General features: G+C 42.7%; 5 protein-coding genes across 8 annotated transcripts; 4 read left to right on the top strand and 1 right to left on the bottom strand.

The window, feature by feature from the left end:
* Positions 1 to 3,477: 3,477 nt before the first annotated feature.
* Positions 3,478 to 6,864, bottom strand: RB195_026420 (uncharacterized protein; the record flags this gene model as incomplete). Of its 2 annotated transcripts, XM_064214968.1 has the most annotated exons (3): positions 3,478 to 4,578; positions 5,194 to 5,304; positions 6,799 to 6,864. In XM_064214968.1, 3 exons carry the CDS (start codon positions 6,862 to 6,864, stop codon positions 3,478 to 3,480), a joined length of 1,278 nt encoding a protein of 425 aa, XP_064070849.1. The 2 variants fall into 2 exon arrangements, with proteins under 2 accessions (XP_064070849.1, XP_064070850.1); XM_064214969.1 differs by lacking the exons at positions 5,194 to 5,304; positions 6,799 to 6,864 and having other exon boundaries at positions 3,478 to 4,530.
* Positions 6,865 to 7,577: 713 nt separating this feature from the next.
* Positions 7,578 to 8,778, top strand: RB195_026419 (uncharacterized protein; the record flags this gene model as incomplete). Its single annotated transcript, XM_064214967.1, has 3 exons — positions 7,578 to 7,673; positions 8,612 to 8,665; positions 8,725 to 8,778. The coding sequence occupies 3 exons, from the start codon at positions 7,578 to 7,580 to the stop codon at positions 8,776 to 8,778; spliced, it is 204 nt and encodes a 67-aa protein (XP_064070848.1).
* Positions 8,779 to 9,596: 818 nt separating this feature from the next.
* RB195_026418 (uncharacterized protein) lies at positions 9,597 to 12,429 on the top strand (the record flags this gene model as incomplete). The annotated part of the gene is made up of 4 exons (XM_064214966.1): positions 9,597 to 9,693; positions 11,373 to 11,554; positions 11,597 to 11,810; positions 12,104 to 12,429. The coding sequence occupies 4 exons, from the start codon at positions 9,597 to 9,599 to the stop codon at positions 12,427 to 12,429; spliced, it is 819 nt and encodes a 272-aa protein (XP_064070846.1).
* On the top strand, positions 12,136 to 12,429 carry RB195_026417 (uncharacterized protein; the record flags this gene model as incomplete). The annotated part of the gene is made up of 1 exon (XM_064214965.1): positions 12,136 to 12,429. The coding sequence occupies one exon, from the start codon at positions 12,136 to 12,138 to the stop codon at positions 12,427 to 12,429; it is 294 nt and encodes a 97-aa protein (XP_064070847.1).
* Positions 12,430 to 13,348: 919 nt separating this feature from the next.
* RB195_026416 (uncharacterized protein) lies at positions 13,349 to 14,027 on the top strand (the record flags this gene model as incomplete). Of its 3 annotated transcripts, XM_064214964.1 has the most annotated exons (3): positions 13,349 to 13,498; positions 13,573 to 13,691; positions 13,853 to 14,027. In XM_064214964.1, 3 exons carry the CDS (start codon positions 13,349 to 13,351, stop codon positions 14,025 to 14,027), a joined length of 444 nt encoding a protein of 147 aa, XP_064070843.1. The 3 variants fall into 3 exon arrangements, with proteins under 3 accessions (XP_064070843.1, XP_064070845.1, XP_064070844.1); XM_064214962.1 differs by lacking the exon at positions 13,349 to 13,498 and having other exon boundaries at positions 13,582 to 13,691; XM_064214963.1 differs by lacking the exons at positions 13,573 to 13,691; positions 13,853 to 14,027 and having other exon boundaries at positions 13,349 to 13,552.
* Positions 14,028 to 16,242: the final 2,215 nt, after the last annotated feature.

Below are 16,242 nucleotides of genomic sequence, written 5' to 3'. Positions count from 1 at the left end.
ACTATTTTGTTAGTATATGTGGACTAGTAGCGACTTGCTGTTGAATGTTTTTCGGCCAACATTTTTAAGTCGTTATTTCGTCGGTTGTCCAGGTGCTTGACGTCGCATACCACACGTGACAAGTATGAATTGACCTTAACTATGATGCTTTTAGCTACGCAAGTGACATTAGAGTAGCGCACTCATCTTTGATATCTTGCTCCTCTTCATTGTTTTTAGAGGTTTGGGGAAACGGCTCTACTTTAATTGCGTGTAAAACTGCTGGTAAAGGTAATGAAACGTTAATAGTCTTTGCACTGGTAACACTGATAGCTGGCTTATCACTTGTAACACAACAGTATTAAATAAATGGAAAGATAGCCTGTGTTTTACGTACTCTCAGATAAGATAACTAGATTTTGTTTCATGCAGAAATCTTAAAGGCATCACCGCGAATCTGGCGTGTCAACTCGTGAACTACACCTTTCCTGTATCTGAACGTGGATAGATTTTTACAATTACAATTTTTACAGGCATCACCCCACGAATCTGGCAGGATATGAATTTTCGTTCGAGTATACCTATATCGGACCGTAGATTATGAATGCAGGGGTGGTTCCGCTCATTTCTCCCTGTACCCGTGTAAACAGACGGCTTCAGAGTGCGGTTTCTTACGACATCCTCTACTGCAACGCCCATCCTTGCATCCCGCCCCCGCCTGGGATTCGTCAAAAATTCATTCGAACGCCCCGCCCCGATGGGGCAATTCATTTCATTCGACGAATCGGAGGCTGGGGCGAGGCGCAAGGGCGACGTGTTGGAACACCGTCTATTTGCAGTGATGCAGGAAGAGATGAGTGGAATCACCGCTGTATTCATAATCTACCATCCAATATAGGTATACTCCAACGAAAATCCATATCTTGGTCACCACATCGATTTATCGGAAAAGGTGTTCACTGTGGTATACCCCAGGCCAATGGTAGCTACACATCCGTTTGAGTAGCTTCCTTTCCATTCGTTCAAGCCTCTTCATCATCGTTGGCAGTGCCAGTTTCACGATGAGGCAAATTGTGAGGCAAAAGGTAGACTCGCAGTTTGATTTCGTTGGTGAAGGTGGTCCATCACAGTGATTTTGTCAAGGAGTTAAATGCAGAAGTGGCCTTGGCGCATTTGTATTGAATTCCTCTCTCGTAACTCTTCAACACACAGCCCAGGTAATAGAACGAGTTTGAACGATTGTCCATTCACTCCGATTTCCGTTCAAGGTCTCAAAGAAACCCACATGCGTTTCCACTTATCGTGGCGAAGATGTAGTACCTGGGGTGCAGCTAGCTTCGATACAAGCTTGCCTTCCGCAGCGCGAAACTTCAGCACGCTGTCAAGCTTGTATCGACCTCACTATGTAACAACATAGTCAGCGTACTCGAATTCGGTCAAGGAGCACTGTAATAGTGCTAAGACGATGTCCGTAGTACACTGATCGACGTTTTCTGCCATTTTCTTGCTCCAGTTATCACTTCAAACAGTGTTGCACAACTGGCTGGTGTTCGAACTGCAGCAGTTGTTCTTTGGTTCATGTCATTAAGTAGACGAACGAGCTTTTTTGGTGCTCTATCGATGCGAAGCGAAGATGGCCTTGGTGAGGAGAGTCGAAAGGTGCTTAAAAGTCTAAAAAGGTCGCGCGTTGTTTCTTCGCGATATTTAATAAGTCGGTCCAGGGTGTTCCGCTCCAAAACCTTGTATAAAATACGCTGGAATGAGATTCCTCAATATATACTAGGGTCCGTGATGGATAATCCGCTCCAAAACCTTGTACATAACACGCTGGAAAGAGATTCCTCGATATATACTAGAGTCCGTGATGGATAATTTCTTGTGTAGGACAATTATGATAACGTATCTCTATGAGTCAGGCATCCTTTCGTCGATCCATACTGAAAGGATGAGCATTGTCACCTCACGAATCCCATACGGTGGAAAATATTCCAGCACTTTTGTGCCAATTCCGTCAAATGAAATCCCCCAGCGTTGTGGGCGGCACATACAGAGTTATATGTGGATTCTGCAGATGTGAAGGCAAACCTCATCGGTGACATTAGAACTCGTAGCGTTTTCTTTGTTGAAAACAAACTCTTCGAGTTCTCTTGTGGAATATCATCTAGAATCTGCGAAGAACTGGACGGTGGTTAGAGTCGAATGCTACGTCCCAAACAACTCAAGATTTCCAGATATCTGACTGAGGAATGTTCTTCGTCGGAAAGCAGTCGTGCTGAAGTTTTACAGCACACATCTATCGCTTCTGCTGCTCTTCTGATGTTAAAAGGATTGACCCTTGCCACGTAAGCTGGCAGCGTCAATGATTCCTCTTAAACATGGAAGGGATGATGACATCCGTCTGTTCACATAAGTCCACCAGACAGTTACCGTTATCCGATGTGCGCTGTGCTGGATAATAACATTTTCCTAACATTGGATTGTTTTCTAAGTCCCATCCTCGCATTCGCGTCTATTCCGACCATAACTAGATGCTGACTGGATATTTCAGACAACAGTTATTATAAAAGTATTACTATTGTTATTATTGTTGTTCTCAGCGATTTCTGTAGGTGTATGGCCACTTATGATCCAGAGTTTACGTCCTCTGCGATCCCGCAGTCGTACAAAGGCGCATTTGGGCAACGTAAAACAAATTCCTTTACCAAGTTGTTGCAGTCGTACAGCTATTGCGCAGCCTTCCATCTGCTTTTTATCAGCATACCCGCAGTAGGTAATGTAGTCTCCGATACTGATGACGCTCTGATGTGTGTCTCCTGTAGCGCAGCAAACGGCGCACAGGGATATTGTAGAAGCGCTTCGTTGGAGTCCACTCGACGGTATTCGGCAGTTCAGCGTAAATAAGTGAATGGTTGTTCCCAAAGATTCCATGCTCTCTTCAGCCAGTTGACCTTTGGCGATATGCTGGGTTACGGTACTTTTTGAAATGTATGACAATCTTCTTCAGGTTGTATACATAGCCCCGTACGTTCCCAATGCGTACATTCGATTGCCTGATTGCGTTTAGTGAAAGCAGATTAGTTTAGTGACGACCAAGTAGCAGTCAGACTTGCATACGCTATCCCAGTGGCTGTCGCACTTCAGAAAATGGCATGTGATTTATCACTAGAGGGAAGTTGTAAAAGCTCATTCCACTACGTACAAAACCTTTTTGTAGAGCGAGAAAATCTCTAGTAATGAAACACAACATTTCTCCATTTCGGGATTTACTCCTTGAATGTAATGTAATGTAAAAGTTGTAATGAGTTCAAGTTGTTGGAACAAGCGACTTTGGACCCGTTCAAACAATTGTGCATGATTGAATGATTCTAAACACTACATACATGAAATTCCTCTCTTTGTCGATTATTTCCCCAGAAATATGTTGCCTGCGTTGATTTGATTCATAAGTTGAATGTGTTTAACATATTTTATTCCAAAACAACTCGAGAGACATTCACGTTAACTATTTTTGTTGTTCTGACGAAAAGATCTCTGTTGTGCGCGTTGATTCCTTCTTCTTCTATTTCTGGATCTTTTGGACTTTTTGAGCGGTCTCCTTTGTTGCTCTCTTGCAAGTGGTCGCATTTTTAAGACCACTCGTTTTGGATGTGCCACTTTACGTTGAAATCCTTTGGTTTTGGTAAGTTTTCCTTGTTTCCACTGCTTCACTGATTTAACTTGAAATAACTTCTTTGGTGCGGGTTCGTTTCCCGACCACTGGCTTCCGCCGTCATAGGGATCAATTTGAGGTGGGATTTCCAAATTTGAAAACTTCGCTTTCACAACACGGTTTCCGTGCGATACACTTTTTGTAGACTCTGTTGTCATCTGCTCATTCCCTACCGTCTTTAGCAAAGACGCTCTAGATGGAATATCATTGAAAAGGTCCGCGAAAGGGGTGTCCGTTCCGGCAACTGCCGCCTTTGCCGTTGTTGTTGTAATTGCAGCGTCGGGGTTGATTCTTCTAGAGTGAATTTTTCTAACATCATCAGCAGCTACTGAGTCGCCGTCAGAATTTGAGATCTTCAGCTCAGTCTTTCTCAGGACTTCGTCTCTCTCAGTTACCAGTGAGTCCATAGAAAGAGTCGTCATAGGGGTAGTTGTAACTCCTGATGTAGTCACTGCCAGTACTTGTTTCGTTTTCTCCGAAGTTACTGTGGATAAAATTGGACTAACAGTTTCTGGGATCCTAGTAGGCAAGACCGAGTTGACTGACTGATTGGTGGTACTCACTTCTTCCGAAATGGTCCACTTATCAGTTCCCGGCGGTAATGTGGTAGTTTCGATATTTGTTGTTCCGTGGAAACTGCTTATGCTCATCCCAATTACTTCAGTAGCCATCGGTTCTGTGATTGTCTCATCCTTCACTTCAACATCGTCGTCGAAGTCACTCACTGTTTCTGGTGTCGGCATCGTCGTTGTCGCATTTAGGAATGAACCCACAATCTTGAATGGAGAGTTTGCAGCCTTTTTCTTATCAATTATATACTGGTCGCATAACAGATGAGTCATTCGAATACTGCTTTCATGTAGCGTCCACTTCCCGTCTCTGCACTTTATCTGGAATAGGGAATAGATAAGGATTTTAACGAAATTCCCCGAAATCAATTAAAGGCGGCGTATCGCGAAATTGGTAAAAGCGTATCACAGTGGGGAAACTTGATAGAAAACTGACTTTGGGGTGTTTATTATGAAATTGTTGTTTTTGTACGATTGAGCGGGACCACAATCATATTCGTAATCTACATCCCGAGCGCTATTGTTTCCATGAGGTTTCCACACTACGTCAATTTCGTGGTATGTACGCTGTCTTTAAGTGATGCGGTTGATCATAGGCCGCAGTTCATAAGATCCCTTTGTGAAATTCTAAAGCTCTTTGAGGAGTTGTAATTATTTTATTGTAAAAATAAAATCCTTTGCTTTTTGGAGAGAATAAAGTTGGATGGAATTTACGTAGGACACCTCCATCCGTGTTTTTCTTCATGCAAAATGTGGAGTGATTACCATTTTTTCAAAAAATTTCACTTGCAGGTTGTCTTTTTGATCGGTAACATCAAAAATGACAGTGAAAATGGCCCAGTGGGGAAATATCGCTGTTTTGCGAGCAACTGGAATGATCTTGCGTCTTTAAGGAATGATCTAACTATAATGTAGATGTGGTACTGTGAAACTCACTGTAGTGGTCAATTTGTCTACCCTGCCCTTGGCAAGATAGTCTGGATCAATGCCTATGTTAGTTGGTGAATCTGGAAAAAGCATCAAGTACAGGTCACCGCCAAGGTCGTCCTTAAGAAGAGAGATATATTCGGAAATTTCCAGGAAATAAATACCGTTACTAATGTAAAAAACAAACTTTTCATTAGGAACATACTAGTCTGAGACACGTGATGAAAGCGGTGTCTGAACAAGTCTGAACACTGACTGATGGCAGCTCACACCTCCACACATTTGGATTGTCAGTCCACAGCGTAATGTTGACAAGTGGATCACCGCACCAGTCTGAAACCCTGGGTTTAAAGGCAGGACATCACGAAATTGGGTGTGTTGAGATCTGTCCACGAACGAATGGAGATGAGGTCACGAATATGATAGCGATCGGGCTCAATTCGTCCTCACTATCCACAAGAACAGACTGGGAACAGCGTTGTCGCACCGGAACCCTCTGATTAAGAAGCACTAAATAATGTGGCACGTCTTCGAGAGCAGGTAAACGTGCCCGTATATGAGCGAGCGGACACTTGATGGGTTGTCGATGCTGCATCCAGCGCTCGCGGGGAGATGCGTATACTTGATTCCAGAGAGCTTGCACATCGTTTGACGCACGTAGGGTGATTTGGTGCGATGAAGCGGTTTTTCTATATAATTAGGGAGTATAGAGCGTGACCGCACTCATAATCGTAGACTACACTTTCAGCTCCATCTATTCGTGGAGTCAGCGCTCTCAATTCCGTGGCATGCTGTCTTCAAGTGTAAAAATTATAGGTCAAGATCAGTTGGATCAAATGATCTGGTATCCACATGGAACGGTGGGGCCCTTACTCTTCATCTCAGTTCGGTGGGAGCTGGCTAGGGTCCAACATCGAGTCAACCGTAATTGCACCAGTTTTGACCTGACTGTTGCGGTTGCAAACTTCGGAAATTAATGTACTGGAAGACTTCCTTTCGTTTTTGCATCAACACATTGACGACCATGCGCTTTCTAATTCTCGTTGCACATTGGACGTTATCATTGATCTCCTGCCTATGACTATCCCTAAATTCTGTAACCCCTTTCGGGTTATTTTCAGATGTAGGACACGAATATAACACACGAATATAACATTAATGCTTCGTAAATTTTAGATATAACGGGGTTTTCTTAGCATAAGTTTACAGGAGGATTCTAATTCAAAATAGAATCCTCAGAAAATGCCGGGAAGATTACCCAACAATTTCAAAAATGCTTTTCGTGCGACTCACACAATTTCGAAAATTGTTCGCATTCGTTTTTCAAGGTGAAAACTGCATTCAGATTCAAGTATTACGATATGACAGTGTTCCGTAGTCTGAATTCCGCAGCTTTCCGATTTGACAAGGCTAAGGTTACCTACGAGAAGCAGTTTTGTCTCTCTCACCATATAAATACCAACCGAGCACAGTTTTTTCTTTCGTTTTAGGATTTGATTTATATGTTGAGGGAATGCCATTTTCGCTCTCAGTGTATCAAATAACCTTGGAAGTAATCTTGGAGGAATCGGAAATAAAAAAGTAATTGAAAAATTGGATGAGCTCCCAACTCACCATGTACCACAGTCCTTTTGGATCACCTCTTCTTTCTACCATATAATACTGTATGAATGAGGTCATGTAAATACGTAATTACGTATTTATTCACGCGCCTAAATGCATGCGACCCATCCGTAGTTGGCATCGCATCCAATGTGTTAAAATGAGATTAAGGTCGCATGGTCTTGTTTTGATTGATAATTGTTTGAACATTGGAATTCTAAACACATACATTCAATGTCTACTGGATGGATGGAATATTTCCCAGGAAACATCTACCGAAGTGTACCGAGAACAGAAACTATATGCCCCAATTAAGGGTAGTGGTCACGTTGAATCTCACCTGGACACTCCTTGTTTGCATCGGAACGAGAAATAACTGAGAGTAGCGCGTAGAAGAACAGCATGTGTACGCTTTAATTATTGACATCCGTCCAATCGGCGCAGATAACCATCGCATCGAATCCTGCTTGTTCGAACCATGAGCTTCTTTTCATGCAGCTCACGAAACTGGTATGGAGCAGGATTAATCGGCTGCGTTATTTAGAACATCTGCTTTTGTACGGCTACTCCATTCCCAACTCATTTCTTCACAGCAAATTTTTATTACATCTCTATACCTCGTCCTACATCTCATTTTTTCATAGCAAGTGATGTTATTCAAAGGGCAAGACATGGGCTTCACTATGTGATATCCGTGCTTAGCAGTAATCTATATCTGGAGAGAATTTGCCCTACAAACGTGCTGTGTTAAATTTCCTGTGCGCGAAGAATGTAATACTTCATTTCTTAAGATGTATTTCTTATTTCTCCTCGTCTTTGTGGCTGTGTCGTCATCCCAAATCGAAACTTCTAGGAAATGTGGTTGGGACACCACAGGTCTTCCAGAGGTAAACATTTTCCTTTGCCGAAGACAATCCTAGAGTCTCTTAAATTTCTCCGCGGAAGTACAGCAAAAAAATTCGATGTTTAACTTTTACTTAATTACTCGTACGAGCAAAGCGACGTGGTGGTTGGCAGATTTAATTATTTCATTTAATGTGTTACTTTTATTTGTTCATTTATATGTTCCACGTTGTACATTATCGTATATCACTTACTTATTTTTGTACAGAGTTTTCCATTTTATTTTATTTATTCATTATTTATATTATTCATATTTATTATATTATTTATATATATTGTATTATTATATTATTTTTTATCTATTATATTATTCATATTTTTACTATATGTGTATATTTTAACCACAATATATTGCATTATACCAGATGTGTTGCAGGCCCTGTACTGCTATCAGGGTCACAGAGAACAATGTGGAAATCGAAGGAAATCATAGAAACGCTGTTAGTATATGAAATAATGGTGAAGTTCTGGAGATGCTTAGACGGCTGGAAAATGAACATTTCACTTCATTTCACTTCTCGTCACTTTACTTCTGATGCACATGTTATGTGAATGCATCTACTCCACGTTTCTTTCGTAATAAGACATTAGAAAACCCACGCAAGCAACCCAGATCCCGGAAATGAGGTACGCTTGCCTTACAGAGCTTCGTCCTCGGTGACGAACTAGGCGTACGCTCGCTGGCTTCCCGTCTATGAGCAGTTATTAACGCTACGCATAACTGTCAGCACTTTAAAGCTAAGTAATAAATGACTCTCCCGCTGGGAACTCTACCCTTTTTCCACCATGTTCAATTAGGCACGCACTGCGAAGTGTAGCTGGGATTTGTAGCCTTATGAAAGCGTTAACTTCCTGGATGCGCTGCCTAAAATATGAAGGGAACCCAAACGATACGATATTTGGAATCACTGTGAATTTTTAGGAGGAGAGTGGCACACACCAAAATCGGTCGCCTCAGCAGAGTGCTGAAATAATTGTAAGCGCTGCAACCTGTACCATATTTTTCATGCACCCTTGAACTTCTGTATGCTTCAGGAATGGAGAAGAGGTCAGGGTGTTATCGACGACCCAAGGATACGCGCGCACTGATCCTCAGTTATTGATGTTATAATACTCCTTTCTTCCTTCGGTTATGTGTGTAGTTGTAGGTATTTTAGTTGCCTCTCTAAGATTTGTTGGTTCTTGTGTGGAACAGTACATTAAACAACGCTTAGTTTGATATTCACTAGTACGTCGATCCATAAAATTTGCCGTTTGAAATTGTAGTCGTTTCTGCATCTTAACATATTAACAAAAAAAAAACCGTAGAATTTGTGAAATAAAGATTCTATAAGAGAAAATACTTAAAATATATGTATTTAAATATTAAGAAGTATGTATTTACGTTGTGTCATAAATACATCCCTTTTTTCACCCATTTAATGTGATTATGATTGTAGAGCCTGCTCTGCTAACCCTCTCATTAATCTCCAAGTCCTCTCTTCTTAAAACTTCGGCATTTGGAAGTGGAAGAAAACTTTTTTAAATCTTTAAGAACGCGGTGGTTTACCAACCCCACTAGTCGGTGAAACTGGTTAGTTGTTTCCCTTTTGAAGGTCTTGCGTGGTGTACTTGGAACAATTTCGAGGCTTGGCGAGGAGAGAGGAGGAGTTTGATGAGATATGTATGATATCAAAGACCTCGAACCATTTTCAGGCATTTGAAAAAGACGAGTTTGTCGAAACGTCAGGCCAATAAAAAAGTTTCACCTAAACCTCGTTGGAATAACAAGAAAACATAAACCCTCTCATTGTTTGACGTGGATTTTGTTCGAATATTCACTTCGAAATATCGTCGTCTGAAGTCTGAAGGGCGACCCCTCGATCTAGAGAACGGAATTTGACAAACCCATTTCTAAGCGTTCGGTTATGCGATCGGTTATGGCTCCATCACCCTACAGATTGCATATTTTTGAGCAGTGGCCGCAGCACAGTTACCTTGGTAAAATCCCCGGAGCATCAGATAGTATGTATTTTTCGATTGTCCATCTTCAAGGTGAACCAAGAAATTAAAAGTAACCTGCACAACACTAGGCTGCTGTATAAAGACTAACCGAAGCTCAGCCGACAACAAAAATCACTTGTTTCGGTAAGCAGCCGACCTCCTACCTACATCGGTTCTCATTCCATTGCGCCCGCAAGTCATTCTATAGCCCTGTTCAAGAACTGTTCCGTGATTCCTGAATGAAGTCCAACGCGTTAGCGCATCCAAGAGAGACCGATCCTTTGTTTATGCACAGGCAATAGACAATAAGGTGCAGTAGAACTGCGAGGTAGAGTATTAGCATGCAGTTGTGCGTTTACCATCGGTGAAGAAGAGTACGATATGTGCATTGCAAAAACACGACCGCTTGCGTATTGTAAACCACAATTTGATCAGTTTTTCAGAGAAATCACCTCGAGAGCAATCTTTCAGCATTGAATTCTTCCAATGCCTAGAGTATTCTCCTTCATCTGCACACTGATTTATTTTTTTTACATCTTTACAGAAATATTTTACGAAAATTCCAAATTTTCTCATTCATAGTCATGAGAGGTGCGTGGTTTCTTATGGTGTCTGACGCTGACCACCGAAATTGAGACATTTGCCTTCCTTAGTGATTTAACGTCTCAGAACAATTATTTCGTAGAATTTGATCATACCTTCACAATAACGCCAATTCACTGGATTTGAATAAATAGTTGATTAGTCTAGAGATGTGTAGAAACCACACGTGAAGTTACAAAACATTCACATGCATGCAAACGTAAAACGAAAGGAGCGTAGCGAATCTTTCGTTTTACGTTTGCAACTGCCAACTTTGTTTTATAATTTCACACGTGATTTCTACCACATCACTATACTAATCAATATGTATATTGTAAAAGTGTTTTACAGTAATTTTTGTGGTCGCTTAGTGTCATTAAACCATTAACTCCTTTCTAATTGAACGGAGCCAAAGTGAACAAAGATGTTAATGGCAGCATGACACAAAATTGAGTTTTGGGATCTCTCCACGAATAAATAGGGATAGAGGTGTAGTTAGCCGACCGGATCTCTGTACGACACACCTAATAACGTGCCGCGTCTGCGAGAACGCCAGCGAGTCGAAGAAATCAAGAGCATCAGGAGCCTTTCAACTGGTTTTCAACTGGTTCGCTCGGTTTTTGGGTTAAAAATCGGGCCGGAGTTTCACTTTTTAATGGAAAGGAAGAGTTGAAAATGCAGCTTCAAAAGAAAAACACTTAATATTATGATAACAACATTAACGAGTAAGAGCAAACTGCTGCAAATCCTATCTCACACCTCAGAGCAGCGCAGCGGTGGCCGTTGTCGTCGGGCAGCTATTGTGGCGAGAATTCGTCTCGGAAGGTTCAACCATGCCACAGAGATGTCTGGCTAGGAGCCACAATTCCGGTGCCAGGCTGCTAGCTTACTAGTGCGACAAGCCGACCGAGGACAACACCCCCGTTGCGTCATACTGCTAAAGTCTACTACGTGATCTTCAAAAGCTAGTGCATCGTACGGAAGCGACACTCATTGTTCTCCCCCGGCAATGTAACAAATATGAGAGGGCTACTGGCTAGAGGAAGGAGGCAAACGCACTGGATGTTGTTGGCGATGGCGGCCAAAGAAGTTAGTCCGCCATCGCCAACAACATCCAGTGCGTTTGGCAACACTTAACGATGGGACGAATACCGGAAGAAGCCGTGAACTGGCAGACCGTCTTACAAACCGAATTGCATGTGCTGTGTACAGGAGACTCGGTGGAAAGGCTCCAAGTCAAGGGAATCAGGCGTTGGCTACAAGCTCATCTACCACTGCACATCAAATCGCAATGGCATTGGTGTCATGTTGAACGAGGCGTTTTGGCGATGTGACGTTTGAGAGCGTCACAGCGGTGGATCGACTATCAGATCGCCTAACGGCTGCAAAAGCAGATACAGGAGAAGTGGAATTGCGAGTCGTCTCTGCCTATGCGCCACAGGTGGGCTGTAGTAAAGAAGAGAAGGCGTGCTTTTGGGAAGATCTGGAGCAGTATGTCCAATCCCTGGAAGGCGAAGAAGAACTTCTAATCGGAGGTGACTTCAATGGACCTGTCGGTTCTCGGAAAGACGGCATCGAGAGTTGTCATTGAGGATACGGCTATGGAGCTTGTAACCACGACTGGTTGCGAATCTTGGAGTATATTGTTGCAAGTGACTTGATCATTGCAGACACGCAGTATTGGAAAGGAAAATCGCATTCGATCACGTTCACGACTGCGTCGGCGTAACATCCAGAAATCTGTTTGTGTTGTTTGTGATCATTTGATCACAAACAACACAAACAGATTTCTGGATGTTACGCCGACGGGATCGCTGACTTCTGCAGGATTCAAAAGTCATCCCTACAGACCGTGTCGCTGCCCAACAGCATTTGCTCGTCATGAACTTAAAAATCTTCCGTCTAAGGGAGAGACATCCAAGGACTGAAGCACAGCGCATCAAATGGTGGAATCTAAAGGATCGAGAGGAGGTATTCTCCGCATCCGTGGCTCCGCCTACACTTCCCCACCCTACCCGTGGTGTGGAGGAAATGTGGTCTCCTACTTCCAGCGTCATGCGTACGCTTGACCGTGGAGAACAGTCTGGGAAAAACGACTCTAGGCAAGTTCAATATACACAAGGCTACATAGTTTTGGAACGAGCTGCAATTCGTGCTGAAGATTGTGGTGCCTAACGGCGAAGAGAGAGGCTAAGAACGCAGTCTCAGGGTATCGTTTAGTCAGAGCGCGTCACCGCTCAACGTTGGATATAGAACACAGCAAGATTGTTGAGGGAGCTGATGGCGCCGTTCTGCGTCGCTCTGGTCAAATCCTGGAGAGGTGGCGAGAGTACGACAATAGGTTGTGTAACGAGGAGTTTTGCCATCCCCTCCCCCATCCCAACTGTTTCACCAATTACTGCAGTCAAAGTCAGTGATGCCCTCTCAAAAATGAAGTCGAAGAGGGCAACCCGTCCTGATGACATACCTGCTGATGTCTTGAAGCTGCTAAGAGATCAAGGGTCCCTGTGGCCTGCAACTTCATTTAAGCAGATCCTTGCAGAAGGACGGAGTCCAAGTGTTGGCCAACTTCCGTGACCGTGGCTATCTGGAAAGGGAAATGAGAAATTGCTGACTCACTTCGTACAGGCCTACACGACTGCTGTGCCATACGATGAGGGTTTTTGAGCGTATCCTGAAAGCTCGTCTGAGGAAGATTTTCTTGATCTTGAGAAAGATTTTGAGCGGGTCCCACATGAGCTGTTATGGATGTCCATGAGGTCGCATAGAGTACCAAAAGACTATGTGTGGTGGACGAAGCTGCTTTGTGCCAAGCTTACCAACGTTGTACGGCGTGCTGCTGGAACAAGCAGGCCATTCCCTGTACAAGTAGGGGTTCATCAGGGAGGGTTCATCATTCTCACCCCTGCTGTTCATACTGTGCATGGGCACGATAATGAAAGGAATCTAGAAGCAGCATCCGTGGACCCTACTCTTTGCCCACGATGTCATGATCGCGTCGAAGTCTTGAGATGTCCTTCAAAAACAAGTACAGTCTTGGGAAAATCGGCTGCAGCAGCATGGATTGCGTCTCAATGTATCAAAAACTGAGTACATGGAGTGCGAACCAAGGATTGAAGATGGTTCAGTTCCTGTCGATGGCACCGAATTAAACAAAGTGGACTGTTTCAAGTACCTTGAATCCGAAGTGACTTCCACAGGCGACATTGATCAAGAATGTCGAGCTCGTGTTAATGCGACATGGGTGAAATGGAAAATGGCAACAGGCGTGCTGTGCGACAAGAAAGTCCCTGTTTGACTGAAGTCGAAGATCCACAGGACGGTTCTATGGTTGTGCGTCCTGTTGCGATCGTTCTATTGCGAATGCTGGACGAAAGCCTTAGAAAAAGTGTTGCACGCTATGGAGATGCGGATGTTGAGGTGATGGGTGTTAATAGGTGTAACGCTAGAAGACAAAGTATCGAACATCGACACTGGACGGTCCATCTTCGGCGTCGTCTCGATAAATAAAAAGATGAAGCGCGACTGAAATGGTTCGGTCACGTCTTGCAGCGAGAGGAAAATACTGCCAAAACCGCTCTGAAGCTCGATATTTCAGGCGTGAGGCCACACCGCAGACCAAGGATACGCTGGTTAGACTGTGTGAAGTTGAATATGATAGATGTGCGTTCGTGTACGGCTCATGCTCCAGATCGAACCAAATGGAAGACAGGAAGCAGAAAGGCGGACTCTACAACAACGAGGGACAAACGCTAGGAAGAAGAAGAGGCTAGCCCATGTGTCATTTCTATGTTTTTATCATCCCAGACAGCTCTGGTACCAGTTTATCGACCCCGAAGGGATGATTGGTTGGCGTTAAGGAGGGATCGAACATCCGATCAGTCATGCTGCAGCCAGAACGGAACCTCTTATCGACTGCGCAACACCGCCCATATAAATTTAAATATATAAACTTACCATATCAATAAAATTTCAGAAGCCATTTTTTATTTTCGCTGCATCTTCTTGTGTTTGCAACTCGCATAAACCCAAACGCACTGCCATTTTCTCAGCAGAGGTGCCTTGAACATATTCAATTTAGATTTGTTCTCTACATGACTATTTCAAGGTTGTTTTATAAAATATTCAAAGACATTTGTTTTTTTTTGTCGCTTCACAATCAAGGTATTCATGTTACAATCACTGTAACATGAATACCTCTTTTTTCTACCACAAAATAATCCAAAAATCAAGTTAGTGTCGGAACAAATTATAAGCCCGTCCTAGCAAAAGTGAACTAGCTGATTGAAATGAGACAACACGGTTTCTTCCGAACTTCTTCTAAGTAACTAGAAAGAATTGAGCGTGATTGCTTTCATATTCGTGAATTTCGCCTCTATCTCTATCTATTCCTGTGAAGGGCACCCTCCATTCGGTGGATTAGGAAGAGGTTTACTTCCTGTGATCCATAACATGTTCGCTCTTCTGACTCTTCTCGGAAACAGGAAGCCAATTCGGGTCAATGATATTTGAGACTCGGAAGGTCGTTCGAAACTATTTATGTAAGAACACATTGTGCACAGAAGCGCTGCTGAAGGACGATTCCCCGACTGTTCAAGGAGTCGGTAAGTTGGAGCTAGTCCCTTCTGTCTTTTCATTTTTGATGACAGCAGTGTTTTCCACGGCACAGAATTTAAGTTTAGCTGCGGGTTGGTAAATTCATATCTCGTCGAGTCAGACACTGATGTGTTGAGAATTCTCAAGGACTCTCTTCGCTCGTCAATCATGTCCAAAATCTCATTCATGTAACGTCTGGTGTGGTACTCTTTCTGTTCGGATGTCTTTTTTTCAGTTAACGCACGAATGTTTTTTTTTTAAATTGTGAGCCTCTTTGTGCAAAATCCGTCTTAGTATTTCTTTCAGATTAGAAACCTACTCCGTGAGACACTAAGCAACTGGAAGAGGATCTCACCGAACAATCTGATTCATTATTTTGATGTTGTGATCTTTAAGAGACCGTGGACGAGGATGCCGCGTTTTCCGTGCCATTTTGCTCTTCTTCGTAACGTTTGTGCTTACTGAAAAATCGGAATGTACTTGATAGTTGGGTTTCCCATCAGATATGAGATGAGAATTGTAAGATTAATTTATTTCGGAAGATTGAAAAGTTGAAACATATCTTCAGTTTCTTTTTTCTGACGGAAATATTGTTATTTTAAGAGCTTTTTCGCTTTAGCTCTTTTAAAACTTTTTCTGCCGTTCACATTTGTGAGAAACCATTATCACTGAACACCTTCCCAAAGTCATTTCGTAAGTCTCTCTGGCTGTTTTCTTCAATTTCTTCTCTCTTACATCATTCTACCTAAAAGCACTGTCGGTTAAAGACAGAGAAAATGGCGTGATCTCATGAACCGAGAATTTATTTAGTTCTTATGCAAGATAATCATTGTATCATTACCCCTACATTCCTTAGATGCATCAGTCTTCCCTTTTTTTTGCTGAAGATTCGATAAAAAAGGGCTCAAGAATAAAAACAAATTGGAAGTTATTTGGTGTCCCAAAAGCCCATTGCTCGTCCATCCAGCAAATATGTTCTCTTCTGTTGCCCATGATTTATCGTCGTTCACATCTCCGAGATGGTTCCCATCGTCACAACATTCGTTGCCTTACCCATTTTGCCTTCCACTTCTCACCGTTTTATCGAGGAAAGCCCCTCGCAGTTATCTTTTGGCTTTTTCATCGGCGCTGGGTCTTTCAGGTTCTTCACGCTACAAAATATATCTCCATCCGTCATCCATACAGCACAAACTACAACTGTTGATAGCAAATAGTCTTCGTTATGATAAAGGAAAAAAGTGAGCATAAGAAGAACAACACTGCCCCTTCTGATGAAATATATGAAACATTTAGCAGTTTGTGTATTCTCTGGAGAATGTTCATGAGTTTTCCTTTCCACATTAACTTTGCTCATTCTTTTTTGTCTTGAGCAATGGAAGAAGAGTGAAGAGA

The sequence above is a fragment of the Necator americanus genome, chromosome X (assembly GCF_031761385.1).
Source record: "Necator americanus strain Aroian chromosome X, whole genome shotgun sequence".
Lineage (NCBI taxonomy): Eukaryota > Metazoa > Nematoda > Chromadorea > Rhabditida > Ancylostomatidae > Necator > Necator americanus.
This window is presented reverse-complemented; position numbering and strand designations above follow the sequence as displayed.